The 19,158-nt window shown below is 39.9% G+C and overlaps 1 protein-coding gene across 8 annotated transcripts in view; it reads right to left on the bottom strand.

Annotated features, from left to right (window-relative positions):
- The window catches only part of DPF3 (double PHD fingers 3), a 496,528-nt gene that overhangs the window by 122,822 nt on the left and 354,548 nt on the right, over positions 1–19,158 (bottom strand). For all 8 annotated transcript variants that reach the window (XR_010190465.1, XM_063947686.1, XM_063947687.1 and 5 more), the window contains exons 4-6: positions 15,864–15,988; positions 3,697–3,792; positions 1,510–1,576 (exon numbers count right to left, since the gene is read on the bottom strand). Coding sequence is in view for 7 of the 8 variants with exons in the window: in XM_063947686.1 (XP_063803756.1) it covers positions 1,510–1,576; positions 3,697–3,792; positions 15,864–15,988 (288 nt within the window). In the remaining variant the exon portion in view is untranslated. The remainder of the gene's footprint in view (positions 1–1,509; positions 1,577–3,696; positions 3,793–15,863; positions 15,989–19,158) is intronic.

The following is a 19,158-nucleotide window of genomic DNA, read 5'->3' as shown; positions in this document are numbered from 1 at the left end:
AGGGAGCTTCCCTCCAACGGAGCTGTGAGGAAAAAATGGCGCCAGTGTGCTGAGGAGATAGGCTCCGCCCCCTTCTCGGCGGCCTTTCTCCCGCTTTTTTAAGGAAAAATTGGCAGGGGTTAAATGCATCCATATAGCCCAGGAGCTATATGTGATGTATTTTTTGCCATATAAGGTGTTTTTATTGCGTCTCAGGGCGCCCCCCCCCCAGCGCCCTGCACCCTCAGTGACCGGAGTGTGAAGTGTGCTGAGAGCAATGGCGCACAGCTGCGGTGCTTTGCGCTACCTTATTGAAGACAGGACGTCTTCTGCCGCCGATTTTCCGGACCTCTTCAGTCTTCTGGCTCTGTAAGGGGGCCGGCGGCGCGGCTCTGGGACCCATCCATGGCTGGGCCTGTGATCGTCCCTCTGGAGCTAATGTCCAGTAGCCTAAGAAGCCCAATCCACTCTGCACGCAGGTGAGTTCGCTTCTTCTCCCCTTAGTCCCTCGGTGCAGTGAGCCTGTTGCCAGCAGGTCTCACTGAAAATAAAAAACCTACTTTAAACTTTTACTCTAAGCAGCTCAGGAGAGCCCCTTAGTATGCACCCTTCTCGTTCGGGCACAAAAATCTAACTGAGGCTTGGAGGAGGGTTATAGGGGGAGGAGCCAGTGCACACCAGGTAGTCTTAAAGCTTTTACTTTTGTGCCCAGTCTCCTGCGGAGCCGCTATTCCCCATGGTCCTTTCGGAGTCCCCAGCATCCACTAGGACGTCAGAGAAATTTGTATTTATTTTAAACATGCTGATTTCATTTTTTTTTTTGAACTGGGTCCACAGAGGACCCATTGTTCGGTGTAATTTTAAGCAAATGCCAGTCATACAAATAAGTAGATAATCAGTTGTACAGTTAAGAGAATTTCTTAATGGAAATGATCTAAAACTTTCATGTTGAAAAACATATTTTGGTGTTTTTATGGAAATGGCACACAACGTCTCCAGAGCAGGATACACATATGTGGATATGTAATAGGTCTATCTTATAGCAATGTAAAAACAAAACTGTACATCTGATATTGCTTTATTTAAAATGTTGTGTTAGTTATACTTTAAAAGACCAAAAAGAAACCTGAAACTAATGTGCAGCACAGACAATGTATTGCTTGCAGAATGATTTACATGTTCTCCAATGGGTTGGGTTTGTGTGCCACAGGTCACCATACCGATGGCGCGCGGGGGCACGAGCGCAACGAAGCCCCTTGCGGGCTCGCCACAGGTTCTATTCCCACTCTGTGGGTGTCGTGGCTATGCAGCCTTCGGGATCCCAGCGTCGGTATAGTGACAGTCACATAACCGCATATCTCTCCAATGTACAAGGCAAAACAAACAATATACAGAGATACTATGCCTCCAGATAAAGTACAGGAACAAAACAAAGCAAATGTGAGGCTGTGACCACTTAGCTGTACAAAGCTGCGCAGGAACAGGAGAACGCAACAGTAAATAGTGACGCAACAGGAGAATGCTACTTACTGTCACATACGTAAGGTTTGTCATGCTCATCAAAAGACGTATCATTCCTCCTCCTTCCACCACGAGCCTGGAATGACACGAAATATTTACTGACTGTTTAACGTTTACCACACCAGTTACCATGTACTGTATACACCAACAATATTTACAGTACAGTTCTCAACTTTATACTAATGGCTTTCTGGAGAAGCTGAATTCTCCTGCCTTCTATGTACTGTGTATGTGACTCAGAATTCATGGAGTAAAACTGACTGCTAACTAGAACTTTACTTTGAATTTTGGTCTACCAAAAGTGGGCAACTTAGTAAGTGCAGAGCAGGGTGCGTGCCTGAAGCTCTGCAGCAGAGCTACACAGGCTGTCCTTCCAGGCACCATGCAAGGCAAATGCAGGTGCCATGTGGCAGCGACGGGCATACCTCAGGGTCCTGAGCTATGGATGGCGGCACCGCTCGCACACGCCCTGGTTGTGGGTGTAGGCACGAAGGACAGATGACTTTCACACACTACTCGTGATCCCATTCTGTGAGCTTGTGTGGCCTACCCCCGACTAATTTAAGACTTACAAAGAGGACCCTATAATAGTACATACCTCCCAACTGTCTCAATTTTGGCGGGACAGTCCCGTTTCCCGTTTTTCACGGGCTGTCCCACCCGCAGGTTGCAGTGTCCGGTGGGTGGGGTGGGGGGGGGGGGAGGGGCAGTTGGGAGATCCCCACTTGTCACTCGCTGCTCTGATCAGAGCAGCGGTGAATAGATGCTGTGTGCATGTGCACAGCATCTATTCCCCGACAGAGAGGGACAGGGGGCATGGCCAGTAGCTAACTGAGTGCTGCTCATGCCCCCACAGTGACAAAAATGGTGAGCGTGGTTTGCGATCGCTGCATTTGCAGTGAGGCCACACACCCTTACCGCGAGGCCACACCACAAAGGCGCGCATTAATGTCCCTCTTTCCTTAACGCAAAAGTTGGGAGGTATGATAGTAGCGTGCAAATAACAAAAATCACTGCAGAACACTTGTGTCCAGTTGGTAAGTAAGGCCCATTTGACCAGTATGAACATTACTTGAACATAAGTGTGTACAGGGTTATGTGTTTGCTATAATGTAAATATTTTTACCATAACTGCTTATTCTAAAGTGATGCAGAGGTGTAGATTATATTATTGCTGGTGTACAGATGCAAACAATAAAATGCAATATTACATTACAATCTGAAAATGATTACCCAAACTGTATATAGTGCCAGCCCAGTACACATACTACCCCCTTTACACCTAATTGAATCGCCCACTTAATGTATTTCTAAGCGATATATTTTATTCTAAACTAGTTACCAGGCCGTCAAAATGATGGAACCGCACAAAATAGTAGTGTCAGCACCCGCGGCTGTGTGCGCACTAACAGAACATCAATTACATTGCTCCGTCGGATACCATCTAGTCGCCGCCAGAGCGCAAAACACTTTAATCCCCCCCTATAGAGGTAAGGCACAGCATAAGCCCTTTATTATATAGGATTCCCATTCTTGCATGTCTACTTGAAGTTAAATGTACATAAATATTAATAATGTTGGGCGCATGCTCGCTGTGTCCCTGTAACACTGTCTGTCACTGACTGGGGGAGGTCAGCCAGCTTCAGCCGCTGATATGGAATAGCCACATGAGGTTATTACTTAGGATTCTTAAGCCCAGGCCAACTGTTATTGTGGCAAATACATTACAGACGGGGAGAGACGCATTTTTATATGGTAACAGCTGTACATTGCTATTGGCTCTGTATTACGCTGTAAGGCTGATCTGCAGTATTTGTGCCTAGAACAGGGGAATATACAGTATATATACAGGCCCCTAAGTTAGCTGCTCATCATACATAGAAGGGGTTGACAATAGGTTTCTGAAAGAAGATACGGGTATTAAAGGGTAGGGACAATAACAATAGCTCCGGGTGCAAGCTCAACTCAAATTATATAAGTAATGTGATTATTATTATTCATCTTTTACTATTCAATACATAGAAATACTAGGAAAATGACAACAATGCGTTGTATGCACTTAGGCTTATCAAACTGACCTCTCGGAAACCTTTATCTGGTAATAATTATTTAGTCATAACCTAATTACAGATAATCCCACACGGACATGCTATTAAAGCTGTAGTATGTGCTCCCACAAAGCAGCTGCCTTCTCACCCGTCCCCTGCTCCGGTTCTTTCTTTTTGGAATATCCTCCTCGAAGTCCTCATCACCAATTGCATCATCAGCATTTTCATCATTTTCTAAAACTCTCTAGAGGAGAAAAAAAAAGGCAAAGAATCCCACAAGATTACAAATAATATGCGTGACAACATCCAGTAAAGTATTACACAGAAACCCAATATTATGTAGATAGGACACACACGAGGGTGTCCAGGTACAGGCTATATCTGTCACCCATAGTCAGATCAGTAAGATATACAGTAGCAATGTGGGTTTCACCCTATGGGACTGATTCTAAAACAGACATAGACACGGCTTGGTCTTTTACCGCGGGCTGATTGGGTCTTATATTAATGCTTCTACAAAGTTCTTCCCTGGAGCAAATCTGTGTGTCCGAACGTGCAATAACTGAACCAGTGCTTAGTGCGCCTTTAAATGCATCATCAGTTGCACTGCTCTATGGCCGGTGCAGTCTCCCTGTCTGAGTATGGCCTCCTATCTGAGTGGCTCAGAGGGGTCTATTTACTAAGCCTTGGATGGAGATAAAGTCGCTGGAGACATTTTTAAAACACAGCCTGTAACATGGTTGTTAGGAGCTGATTGGCTGATACTTTATCTCCATCCAAGACTTAGTAAATAGACCCCAGAATTTCTGAACACACTGCTTTCGGCAACATGCGTCTGACACTCCCATAAGATCTCCTTGCGTCTTTTTAGCCAACCCGTTACCTACCATTTACCGTCCCTAACATTTCTGATACCATATGACCAAATCTGTCCAGCGAATCTATACATACACATGCACCGTACCACTCACACATAAAAAAAAACCTGTGCTCCATTGTGTCAGACATCATCGCTGCGTCCGTCTCCTAATCAGGCTCAATATGGTACAGATGTCCACACACGGGTGCAGATAGCACTGTCCCACTCCCAACCAGCCCTGAACAGTCACTGAATAGAACTTATCATCTTAAACATGATTGGTAATCATCTGGGCCCTTTACAAACTCTGCAATGTGCCTGAAAGTGGCCATTTAGTCTACGTACATATGGAGGTCTTAATAGGGTTCAGATTTGTTAAATCTTGTTAACTGCTGCTGGTATGGATATATATTTCCAATTCATGCAAACTGTGTATAATGTAATCTTAAAGAGAAGGGTAAGCTGACAAGAATACATCTTTGAAAATATTATATTATAGACACTTAGCACTAGTACCATATGCTTGTATAATACAATGTGACCAAACATAAAGATCCATTCTGATTTAGTTTCCTCCTTATGGGCTGATTCTGAGCCGCATGCACCGCCAGTGTCGAATGTAGTTGTGCCATTATATCTGATAAAGGTGAACCCAGGAAAGGACACCCTTTGCTTAACTAAGTTCAAGCACACATTCAGTCAGTCAGCATCAGGTTCATACACGGCTGCAGCCAGTGACCAGTCAACAAAATAACCTTTGTAATAACTAGCCACACGTGTATAAAGTGGAAAGTAATAGAGCAGAGAGCTTTATTTCCTACAAGCAGTACATTATAAAGGATACAAATTAACATATGGTGTCGTCGATTCCTGACACGAAGCTTAATCCTATTGGCTAATAAAACTCTTATCTTATACGTAATATATTTGCCAACGCCTGTATTTTTTTATACTGTATGTGCTTTTAAATGGGTTAGTTAGGGGAATTTTGCTAAAAGTGAGACATGCTATGTCTAGTTATGTTTTTCACACCTCCCTTACCGCAAACTACTGGACACCTGTGAAGCCTATATGTCTAGCTGCTGACATTTATATTTTACTCAGAAAAGTAATAAAAATAGATCATAAGAAGGTTTCAATATGGTTCACTCAAAGTGCAACGCCTGGCAGTTCTTTCCAATATCAACTCTGATCTGATAAATAATTATAAACAGCTTAGCAATATGGAGTCTATGAACAAATATGGTTTCCATCTTTATCAATTTCCCCTCTTTGTTTACAATTTTTACCTCTATTCTACCCTTCTTTACCTGGCCATTGATTCTATAGGGACACCTACTTTCACATCAAGTGTGCCTTAAGGGCACTCGAGACATGGGCTAATCCATTCAACACCCCTATACTCATGCAGAATCAATGTTCCCTATTCTCTTATCCCTAACTTTTAAATTATTATAAGAGTTCATAAATTAGAGGTATCTTCTGAAGATGGAATCATCATAATGTCCATAGTCATTGCTCAATAGTCCTTGAAAGTCTTTTTGACTCAATATTGTGACAGCAAAGTTCATTAGATTACGTCTTCATAACAGTAGGGACAGCCTGCAGATACAGTAAACAATTGGTGACAACTGTTTATATTGGTCCTGTTTTACATTTAATGACCAGCATCTTTTATGCCTATATGTCTTTACCTGGATAATTGTTGACATCCTATGTGTAGACATTTCAGGTGGAGTAAGGGTAGTTAGTTGTGTATATATATTCCTTTTTGTTCTGTTATTTTTGGCATAGTTACTGATTATTGCACTATCACTTGACTCCTCATATAAGTAAGGATCAATCATTACTGTTTATATAAGAATAACCATGCTAACAAGAAGAACTAAATAACACATTATACATCCCCCAGACCCTTATATGGCCTGGGGCCTATTAAATTGTATTTGTATATTTTGATTATGTATTGTGATTGGATAATACTTCCTTTGTCACTTTCTTGCAATGAGATGCGTCTATTTCACTTAACGTGACTGAAGTGGCGGTAGTCAACAGAACTTAAAATGGTCCTTTGAATTTGGGTTCAAGAGACTTTCTCTTTCTTAGTGACCACCCAATCACCTTGCTTTAGTTCATGTGAGTCTTGGGAACAGTTGGCATCTGGAATAGAATCAAAAACTTTGCCATGCAATTTGGTTAGTTGCTGTTGTATATACATTACATAATAAGCTAAGTCACCATGTTCATGTTGCAGTTGCTGTGGAAAATAGCATACTGTCCTAGCAACAATACCAAAATAAGATTTCATATGGTATTAACCCATGCTTTTCACTTGAAGTATTTGTGAGAACAAAGCAATGGGTAAACCTTCTAGTCATGTTTTGCCTGTTTCTGTAACTTATTTTTATAGCTTTAGTTTTAAGGTAATAGATACGTTTTTTTTACATGTCTACTACTCTGCCTATAGGGAGTGTAAAAGGCCTGAGTAACACCCAGATATGACAAAATTTTACCTAATACTTCTCCTGTGAAATGGGTACCTCTGTTGCTTTCAATAACTTAAGGTACTCCATATCTACATATTACTTCTTGCATTAACTTCTTTGCAACCGTTTTGGCGTTTGCTGCTCTACAAGGCCAAGCTTCAACCCAATTTGAGAATAGGTCTTTGCACACAAGTACATATTCATACCCAGAACATTTGGGTAACTGGACAAAGTCTATTTGTAATCTCTGAAAAGGGTAGCAAGTTTGTGGGGTACTTTTTGCTGGTACCTTCACAACCTTTCCTGGGTTCACCTTTATCAATATGGAGGTTCCGAATCCGAGATCCCACATCACCTGTTGAACAGCGGACGACTGAGCGGACGGTTCCTGGACTGAGACTCAAAACCCATGCATGGTACGTAGAGATATTTCTCTGTAGACTCTCATTCCTGTTAACTATCCAATCTGTTCCGCTGGGAGACAGGCATCGGGATCGCACGCACAAAGTTCACTCAGTAAGCAGGTTGATTTTTTCATTTTCCTTCTATTATATGTGCTTATATGTGTTATAAAGGTGTAAGAATGAATGAATGTGGAAGTAAATGGATTCTGAGTATTTAGAGTGTGTCTGCATATAACCAACTGATGGGTTGTTAAACTAAACGTTGCTGCGACCACTGTCTTGTTTTGTCTTATATTGAGAATTAAAACGTAGGTTAAGTTTGTGTTACTGCAGTCTATATGTGTAGAAAATTGTAGAAAGACTTTAAAAAAATAAGTCAGAGTTATGAAACAGACATGTCCCCTTTGTAAGTGTGTAGTACTCTTAGTAAAGGCACACCACGATCAGAAATTTTATTTACATTATATTTGTAATCCAGGAGAATCACCCTTATTCTCTGAACCGTGGGAAGAGGGGTTTAACATTTTTGTACCAATAGGTTGTCATTTTATTCTTAAAGTAAGAAATATTGGAAAGGATTGGTCAGATATACTGTCTGAATTGGAAGGTTCAGAACAATATATTGTCCATAATATAAAAGTATAAGTTGTACTCACAGTAGAATATCATTGCATCTGACTTGCATACCTTGTTAGTATCATAAAACCACGTCCTGTCGCTTTAAAAATTATAGCGTACAGAGTTAAGAAAAAAAATCAGAAACGGAAGCCGTTTAAAATTTATTTATTTTTCTCTCTCTTCCGTGAGCTGTAACCACAGACTGCTGCAAGCAATGAATGCAAGTTAAATGTCCTGTCAGGATTATGTCTGCATAGCAATCATACACAAGTTAGGGGAGGGACATCCATTTGTTTTAAAAGCAGTAGTGTACTCTGCAGAAGAAGGGTTTTTGGGAAAATAGAGAAAACCCAGATGATGTGTTCATATTGATGGGATGTCATTTCATTCCAAAGGATAGTGACCTAGGTAAAAATTGGTTACAAATCACCTCTGTTTCAGGCAATTTTCCTCACAGTTATATCTCTGAGGATCCGTTAGATCCAGGCTACTGATATTTCCCGGATTTTGAATTCTTACTGGCCATAAGAATGGGAAATACAAATACTTATCCTTCAGATGAAGCACCTCGGAGTGCCATGGACATTATGAAGAATGTACATGGTGAGCAATGCTTGAAGGGTATGAGACGATTGTTTCAATGGGCAAAAGTGACTACTAATGGCACTCTAGACCCGGATAGGTTGAAACAAATTAGAGTAACCTTTGGGAGATATGTGAAGGATAATAATCTGGAACAGAGTCTTGATTTGTGGATTAAAACAGATAAATTACTTCAGTATAAGAAAAAGTTAGAAGAGTTAGAACAAACTCAAAAACAAATGGCTCTAATTAATATGGATGATTTTAAAGATGCAGACATATCTGGACAGGAAACAATGATACATAGAGGTCCCAAGAAAACCAAAGGGTATCCTTACTAGGCATGTCCAAATTGTGGACATTGTAACCCACCAGATAACACAATATGTCCAGTTTGTCAGACCCCTGGTCTTACAAATGTAAACCCTGTAAAAGACCAAATGTTAGGAAATATGTTAAATCTAAAAAGTTAATCAGTAAATGGTTGCCATTACTTAAAAATAACAAACCTACAAAATATACTTGGAGATGCGGATGCCCTAAACTTATACATTGGCATCTGCACCTCCAGCATATACTGAACCCGAGGGACCAGTCCCCTATGGATTGTATCCGGTATGTACACAAGATTCAATCACACCTGCTGTAGCAGCTGCGGATGGTAACGCAGCGCAGGCAGAGCGGCGCAAAACCACAACATGGTACAAGCCATAAACAAATTCAGAACTGTTAACATAACAGTTACAGAACTCCCTAATGTTAAACAACAATTTATGAAGTTCATTAAACATGTAAAAAAATGAAAAAATAATTTAAACCTAAAAATAGAACCCAAAAAGGGTTATAAGTTTTCTGGATCCTGCTTAGTGATGGACAATTGGACTCAGGTGGCATGGAAATGCAAACATAAAACCAGCTGGTGGTAATCTATTCTTCACTCCTTTTTGCCTTCCCATGTGGGCTGGTCTGGTCCATGATTGGGTAAAACTGGGGTCCAAAAGTCTCAGTTTCAGGCTGCTTTTGTCTCTGAAACTGCATGCTTATCAAATTGTGTAAAGAAATTATTCATAAATTGTAATCAGTGTGTTTGCCCTTTTCTGTCATTTTGTGCCACAGAATAGCAAAATATATAGTCTGTAAATTACATCGGTAAATATGTATTGAATCAGTGGCTACAAATGACTTCTAGACTTCAATGGAAGTGTGTGATATAATGTATTATGTATGTATGTATGTATGTATTATGTAAGTTCTAATGGTTTATCATTAAACTCCAGCTAACCCCTGTTCGGAGTTGGGAGAGTGCTGGCTCACTCTCAGTGTTTTATTTGTGTGTGTAAAATAGTATTATCTTAATATAAAGTTTTGGATAAGTATAATAAAATGTGTTGTGGCCAAATGAATATTGCCCGAGCCAATAGCAAAGGGCTGTCATAAGACTACAAATATGACATGTATTTGCATTAAAAAAAAAAATCTCCACAGTAAAATTAATATCTCTGTGTCTAAAACAGTAACAGTTCATAGGTAAATAATTAGGAACATGTTACAGATGTAAAAAAAATATTTTCTTTAATGTACAGCTCGTTACTGTTCCAGTTACAGTGTGTAATGAAATGCCAGAGAATCAGGAAGTGTTTGGGTAACTAATACAAGGGGTGGGGCCAAGTGATGAGGTAAACTAGGTATGAAAAGTGGGCAGAACTGTAGTTATAGTCCATACCCCTAAAATAAAAGTCTGCCCTCATGATACAATTACATTTACATGGTATAAAATCAAAATTGTAACTGTAAACTGTAACAATGCATAAATGATACCTCTGAAAGATGTTAGGTGAACATACATTAACATTGCATCACTGCTGATGCTCGGCATATAACAGTAAAGGAGGGAGGTTTATTTTAGAAATATCTCTATGACGCACCTTACAACAGCTTAAGTCATTTCTAGAATTATTCACCTATTGTACAAAATACATTCCAAGGGCATCACAGAAAACTAAGTTTTATATGATGCCATCAAAAGAACCACAAGTGTAAGGTATTTTTAAATAGAACCCAAATGTCAACCCTTATTGCTATTCATATATAAAAAAAAAAAAAAAATGTAGGGTACATAAAAATAAGTTATAATATGCACAAAACAAAGTACACTGCATTTCTGCTTATAGTAAGCATATCACTACAAAAAGGAGGAAAATTATTTCAAAAGTTAAACCTCCTCAAACATGTAAACAACTTATATCCTTTTAGTACTAATCACTTATTGCAGAGAGTGGATTGTAGGCGCATCACAGAAACTACAAGTGTTATATGATGCCCTAAAGCAGGCATTCCCAACCACGGTCCTCAAGGCACACCAACAGTGCAGGTTTTAGTGATATCCAGGCTGCAGCACAGATGGTTAAATCAAAATAACTGAGCTACTAATTAAGTCACCTGTGCTGAAGCCTGGATATCACTAAATCCTGCACTGTTAGTGTGCCTTGAGGACCGTGGTTGGGAATGCCTGCCCTAAAGGGACAAAATGCACAAGGTGCATTACTCATGACTCAAGAACAGCTAGATGCTTTTTGTCAGCTAAAAACAGACATAGTATCAGCACCAGCATTAGGACTTCCTAATTATGCAAGGCCTTTCAATTTGTTTTGTTGTGAAATTTCAGGCCATGCGCAAGGAATGTTAACGCAGGTACATTGTGACAAACAGCGACCCCTAGCGTATTACTCAGTACAGTTAGACCCAGTCATACGGGCAGCACCAACATGTGTCAAGTCAGTAGCAGCATTATTGTTAGACAAAGCTGCTGATATTGTTCTGGGTCATCCCTTAACTGTACAGGTGCCTCACTCAGTGACTAAAATTCTTAACCAAGCGCAGACTAAACATTTATCTGCTGCTAGACTAACCAAATATGAAGTAGCATTGCTTACACCATCCAATGTCACTATCAAACGTTGTACTTCTTTGAACCCAGCTACATTATTGCCGCTGGTTTCAAAAGAGGGGAATGGTGCGAGTGATGATGAAATGACAGGCACAGAAAACCAATCAAATTTTTCAATTTCTACACACGATCAAGAACATGATTGTATAGAGTTAATGACCCTTGAAGCCGCAAGTACACCAGACATACAGGAACATCCTCTACTAAATGCAGATTTACATTTATTTGTGGATGGCTCCAGGTACTATGAGGATGGGGAACCGCATACAGGTTTTGCAGTTACCATAGAAACAGACATCTTAATACAGGAAACCTTGCCATCAGGTAGTTCAGCCCAGGAGGCAGAACTTAGGGCACTGATTGCAGCCTGTATTTATGCTGAAGGTCAAACAGTTAACATTTATACAGACTCAAGGTAATGCTTTGGTATTGCCCATGACTATGCGGTTGTCTGGAAGAGCAGAGATTTTATAGGCTCTTCAGGAAAACTAATAAAACATGCAAACTGTATTAGGGCATTATTTGCTGCCTTTCAATTGCCAAAGAAATTAGCCGTTATAAAGGTCAAAGCGCACACTAAAGAGGATACTGCAGAGGTCAGAGGAAATGCTCTAGCTGATCAGGCTGCAAAAGCTGCAGCAGTCCAGCCTCTGCCAGACACTCAGGTGATGTTAACTGTCACACCAGAGTCATTAGACTTACAGTTATTGTGCAAATTACAAGCACAGGCCTTAGGCAAGGAGAAAAAGATTGGGGAAAATTAGGTGGGCGAATACACGGTGACAGATGGATGGTGGAAAACCGTATCTGTTTACCACGCTCACTTTACCCAGTCTTAGCACAAATATTGCATGGAAAAACTCACCAATCCACAGATGCAATGGTGAGGATTCTGAACCAGCATTGGGTAGCACCAGGTTTCACACAAGCAGCACAGGCTTATGTTGCAGGGTGTGTAACTTGTGCTTTACATAACCCAGGAAAGGTTGTGAAGGTACCAGCAAAAAGTACCCCACAAACTTGCTACCCCTTTCAGAGATTACAAATAGACTTTGTCCAGTTACCCAAATGTTCTGGGTATGAAAATGTACTTGTGTGCAAAGACCTATTCTCAAATTGGGTTGAAGCTTGGCCTTGTAGAGCAGCAAACGCCAAAACGGTTGCAAAGAAGTTAATACAAGAAGTAATATGTAGATATGGAGTACCTTAAGTTATTGAAAGCAACAGAGGTACCCATTTCACAGGAGAAGTATTAGGTAAACTTTTGTCATATCTGGGTGTTACTCAGGCCTTTTACACTCCCTATAGGCAGAGTAGTAGACATGTAAAAAAAACGTATCTATTACCTTAAAACTAAAGCTATAAAAATAAGTTACAGAAACAGGCAAAACATGACTAGAAGGTTTACCCATTGCTTTGTTCTCACAAATACTTCAAGTGAAAAGCATGGGTTAATACCATATGAAATCTTATTTTGGTATTGTTGCTAGGACAGTATGCTATTTTCCACAGCAACTGCAACATGAACATGGTGACTTAGCTTATTATGTAATGTATATACAACAGCAACTAACCAAATTGCATGGCAAAGTTTTTGATTCTATTCCAGATGCCAACTGTTCCCAAGACTCACATGAACTAAAGCAAGGTGATTGGGTGGTCACTAAGAAAGAGAAAGTCTCTTGAACCCAAATTCAAAGGACCGTTTTAAGTTCTGTTGACTACCGCCACTTCAGTCACGTTGAGTGAAAGAGACTCGTAAATAGACGCATCTCATTGCAAGAAAGTGACAAAGGAAGTATTATCCAATCACAATACATAATCAAAATATACAAATACAATTTAATAGGCCCCAGGCCATATAAGGGTCTGGGGGATGTATAATGTGTTACTTAGTTCTTCTTGTTAGCATGGTTATTCTTATATAAACAGTAATGATTGATCCTTACTTATATGAGGAGTCAAGTGATAGTGCAATAATCAGTAACTATGCCAAAAATAACAGAACAAAAAGGAATATATATACACAACTAACTACCCTTACTCCACCTGAAATGTCTACACATAGGATGTCAACAATTACCCAGGTAAAGACATATAGGCATAAAAGATGCTGGTCATTAAATGTAAAACAGGACCAATATAAACAGTTGTCACCAATTGTTTACTGTATCTGCAGGCTAGTATGTCACTTTGCAGACCATGTATGGAGTAAAATGTTGTGCTTATTTAATAAATCATACTAGCCCAGAAGATATTATTGCTGAAAAGATGAATGAAGTAATACAGTTGAAAAATCAGTTCGCTACTAATCATAATTATACCAGTGTATTTCCAGATTCTTTCTTTTCTTGGTTTTATAAACACTATACAACCAATTGCTTTTCAGGAATATTATCTATTGTTGCTAAGGGACTTGTTTTGCTATTAATTGCATATTTTAAGGCTTATTATGTGGATACTGACACTAAAATGTTTTTCTACCTAAGGCATTGCTGAAACTGCTAAACTGCAACCAATTTATATGAAACTTATTGGAGGAGCTATAATATACAATTCCACATTCTACTACTGTGAAACCTGCCATACCAGATACACAGAAGCTTCCAGCTGTCCCTACTGTTATGATGACGTAATCTAATGAACTTTGCTGTCACAATATTGAGTCAAAAAGACTTTCAAGGACTATTGAGCAAGGACTATGGACATTATGATGATTCCATCTTCAGAAGATACCTCTAATTTATGAACTCTTATAATAATTTAAAAGTTAGGGATAAGAGAATAGGGAACATTGATTCTGCATGAGTATAGGGGTGTTGAATGGATTAGCCCATGTCTCGAGTGCCCTTAAGGCACACTTGATGTGAAAGTAGGTGTCCCTATAGAATCAATGGCCAGGTAAAGGAAGGGTAGAATAGAGGTAAAAATTGTAAACAAAGAGGGGAAATTGATAAAGATGGAAACCATCTTTGTTCATAGACTCCATATTGCTAAGCTGTTTATAATTGTTTATCAGATCAGAGTTGATATTGAAAAGAACTGCATGCGTTGCACTTTGAGTGAACTATATTGAAACCTTCTTATGATCTATTTTTATTACTTTTCTGAGTAAAATATAAATGTCAGCAGCTAGACATATAGGCTTCACAGGTGTCCAGTAGTTTGCGATATGAGAGGTGTGAAAACATAACTAGACATAGCATGTCTCACTGTTAGCAAAATTCCCCTAACTAACCCATTTAAAAGCGCATACAGTATAAAAAATATAGGCGTTGGCAAATATATTACGTATAAGATAAGAGTTTTATTAGCCAATTAGCTTCGTGTCAGGAATCGACGACACCATATGTTAATTTGTATCCTTTATAATGTACTGCTTGTAGGAAATAAAGCTCTCTCTGCTCTATTACTTTCCACTTTATACACGTGTGGCTAGTTATTACAAAGGTTATTTCGTTGACTGGTCACTGGCTGCAGCCGTGTATGAACCTGATGCTGACTGACTGAATGCGTGCTTGAACTTGGTTAAGCAAAGGGTGTCCTTTCCTGGGGGAGTACCTTTATCAATATCCTACAAACAGTACATTATAAAGGGCGGACATGCCCTGTTCTGGGTGGCCCCCCCACATGCTAGTGGTATGAGTGTTAGTTTCGCGGATTTTCACAAAACTACAACTCATGCTGTATTAGGCCCTATGCTTGCCGGAACCGTCACCAACAGTGGGGGTCATTCCGAGATGATCGCCCGCTATCAACTTTTTGCAGCACTGCGATCAGGTTAAAACTCGGCAAAACTGCGCATGCGTATGCACCGCAATGTGCAGGTGCATCGTACGGGTACAAAGCGTATCGATGCTGGGCGATGGATTTAACGAAGAATCCATTCCCACAGCCGATCGCAAGGTGATTGACAGAAAGAGGGCGCTTATGGGTGTCAACTGACCGTTTTCAGGGAGTGTTTGGGAAAACGCAGGCGTGTCCAAGCGTTTGCAGGGTGGGTGTCTGATGTCAATTCCGGGACCAAAATGACTGAAGTGATCGCAGCGGCTGAGTAAGTCCAGAGCTACTCAGAAACTGCAAAAAACTTTTTTGTGCTGCTCGGCTGCAAAAGCACCTGCACACTTGCAAAGCGAAAATACACTCCCCCATAGGCGGCGACTATCTGATCGCAGCGCTGCAAAAAGTTGCTAGCGAGCGATCAACTTGGAATGACCCCCAAAGTGCTAAGCATTGCTTGTTTTCAGATCTCACAAATTGGAACTATACCTTACAAATCAAGACTATTAGGGGCAATATGGTATATTTGGTAATAATACATTTAACTGCATACAAATATTTGTACTGGGTTCTAAAACTAGTACTAAAGAATATGGATGAACTCATGGTCCTAGCTTTCAGAGTATCATTAACAGTTACCTGGATTTCTTGTAGGCTGTCCTCATCTTTGACATCTTTCTTGTCTAGTACCTCTCCCCGTAGTAGTGCCTCTAGTGTGGTCCCCTCTGACATAACATTATCTTTCCGCAAAGGAAAATCTCCATCTGGAATATCAACAAAAACAGAGATTCATCTACGTCAGTCAAATGATCATAAAGGAAGAACAGAGCTCTAGGTTCATGTAAAGGACCATAATATTAATATGTAGCTTTTACAGTTAACTTTGTCTTTGTATTTTTTAAACATGATAAATTTATATACATTGTACCTTTAGAATTCTATTATTACTGCAGCACTTTTTTCATCTAGGGTCACTTGGCTGTCAATGTGAGTAACCTAAATAAACGGTGAGCAAGGTTGGATGAAAATGGTCTAGCCATAAGCTAAAACAAATTACTTTTTAATACATTTAAATTACTTCTGAACCCTCCCTCACCCAACCCACCAGCCACTATCAAGGCGCAAGATCTTGCTTCCTACTTCAAGGACAAGATTGATGAGATCCGAGATGAAATGGTATGCTCTTCCTGAGCCAGTGTCCTGCTCAATTCTCTACCTGAACCCTCTGGCACTCTCTCCTCATTTGATCCCACAAATGAAGATGAAGTATCCACACTCTTCTCATCCTGCTATTCTACTACATCTCCTCTTGAGCCTATACCCTCACAAGTAAGTAAATCTCTGTCTCTTGTGCTCATCCCTACCTTAACTAACATCTGTAATCTCTCTCTCTCTACTGGTATCTTTCCTTCACTGTTAAAGTATGCACTGATTACTCCCATTCTGAAAAAAAATCTGACCCTAACACTCTCTCAAACTACCGTTCCATCTCTCAGCTGCCATGCCTCTCCAAGTTACTTGAGAGTCTACAAGCTACTCGCCTCACACACTTTCTTAAATCACACAATTTATTTGCGCCCACTTCAGTCAGGCTTTCGTTCCCAACACGCCACAGAGACACCACTGACTAAAGTAGTGAATGATCTAGTCACTGCGAAGTCCAAAGGCCATTACTCACTTCTTATTCCTCTAGATCTGCTGCTTTTCACACTGTTGACCACTCTCTTCTCATACAAACACTACAATCCCTAGGTCTTCAAAACCCAGTCCTCTCTTGGTTCCTATCCTACCTATCTAATCGCTCCTTCAGTGTTCACTTCTCGGAATCCACCTTTTCTTCACTACCTCTTTCAGTTGGAGTACCGCAAGGCTCGGTCTTAGGTCCTCTGCTTTTCACAATCTATACCTTATCACTTGGTAATTTTGAAAAATCTAGTGCACTTTATCTGAAACAAGGTTTTTATAGACCCTTGTGGGCGGCACAACTACCTTTGAACTGGGCTAAAAAGAAACTCTCATATTTGGTTATTCTCCTTCTCAAAAAAATTGCAGATCTTTATGATATCAATTTTGGGAAAACACTTTCTAAAATTACGGGGGATCTTGAGGCGATGGTCCATTTACAACTCTCCTTTTTAGGAAGGACAAATATAATTAAAATGATATATTTTCCAAAACTCCTTTACCCATTACAAGTTCTCCCTCTTTTGCTCTCTAGACAAGACCTCTTACGGATAACGTCGGCCTTTAGGAAATTTATTTGGAACAATAAGCGCGCGAGAATTGGTCTATTTAAATTAGGTCAGCCTAAAACCAATGGGGGAGTCAACTTTCCAGACATTCTAACGTATAGTTATGCTTCCCATGTTCGCTATATTAAGGACTGGTTGTCTAGTACTCAAACCTACACTGATTCACTTCTCGAACAAAATTTCATTCCTCATGTGTCCCTGATAGCTTTTCTACACCTAACTGATGCTGAGATTTCCACTGATTTAACTAATAATCCCCTCCTAATGATTACGAGGAAAGTTTGGCTATTATTGAGACATAAATATAAATTACACAAACACCTATCTATCCATTTGCCTTTTTTACAAAATCCGGGTTTTCAAAATGGAGAGGCCGCCTATCCTTTTAATGACTGGAAATCATTAGGAATTTGTAGTATAGGACAGCTCATTAATCCTGGATACCATAAACCATTAACTTACGCGGAGGCCCTATCTAAATACCCATATATTGGCCCCCAGAACTTTGCTTTTTTTCAAGCCCAACATTATGTTAGCAAGATTTCCAGACTATTACCTGCGACTGATTGGGATAATCAATTGGACCGAATACTACTGCAACCGGAACAATCCAAAGGTGCTATTTCATTTTACTATAAACAACTCCACTTTATACTAGACCATTCTACATATAAAACTGGTATAGCCCAATGGTTGGAACATTTTCCTAACTTAGATGTTGATGGGTTACTGCACATGCTACATTTTTCAATAGCTATGTTCCCTGCTGCTAAATACACAGAAATGTATCTTAATATCTTTCACAGATCTTATATTTCTCCCCACAGAGGTTTCTTAATAGGCCTTTTAAACGATCCCTCCTGTCCCAAATGTGGCCATCAATCGGCAGATCTTTATCATTGTTTTTGGGCCTGTCCACTTTTAAAGACGGTTCTGGTTGGCAGTTTGGCGCTTTGCCTCCCAACATTTAGTGAACTACATCCCCTTTACACCGGAATGGGCTATATTTGGCATTATACCCCCTGGTATTAGAGCTCCCAAACCCGTTAAAAAATTACTTTTAGCAATCTCATCAGCAGCTAGAAAAGCTGTTTTGCACATGTGGGTTCATAGTTCCGTCCCGACTCTAGAAATGTTCAGGGACAAACTATTTTTTATTTGTCATATGGATTGGTTGGAGGCCTCACTTCAAAAAGAATCTCGCACCGAATCCTTTTTCGCAACATGGGAAAGTTTTATTGAAACACTTCCTACTTATACTAGAGAGGCCATTAGCTTCTGTTTTCGTAGCACACTCTGGTATGAAACCAGGATTTTTCTTAGAGACCCTCCCATCACTCTTGTTAGTGCTAGTTAGCGGTCGTGGCGTGTTCCCATCTCTCTGAAGGTCCACGGCGTACCTATAGGTGTTATTTGTTATTCTATAATATTGTACAAATTAACCTTTTTTGTACTCCTCCCTACATCGTGCACTATGTTTTGTATCTATTACATTATGTCTTTTCTGTTATTCCCCACAATGTTCCTGTACTTATTGCTATTTTCTTTAAGGAAATGCTTCAATAAAGAAAGAAATGTTTAAAAGACCTTATCTCTTGGTAAAGTAATCAGCTCTTTTGGATTTCAGTATCATTTGTATGCAGATGATACTCAAATCTATCTATCCTTCCCAGATTTGTCAC

The sequence above is a fragment of the Pseudophryne corroboree genome, chromosome 12 (assembly GCF_028390025.1).
Source record: "Pseudophryne corroboree isolate aPseCor3 chromosome 12, aPseCor3.hap2, whole genome shotgun sequence".
In the NCBI taxonomy this organism is placed as follows: domain Eukaryota; kingdom Metazoa; phylum Chordata; class Amphibia; order Anura; family Myobatrachidae; genus Pseudophryne; species Pseudophryne corroboree.
The sequence above is the reverse complement of the archived record's forward strand: the minus strand, read 5'-3'. Positions and strand labels throughout refer to the sequence as shown.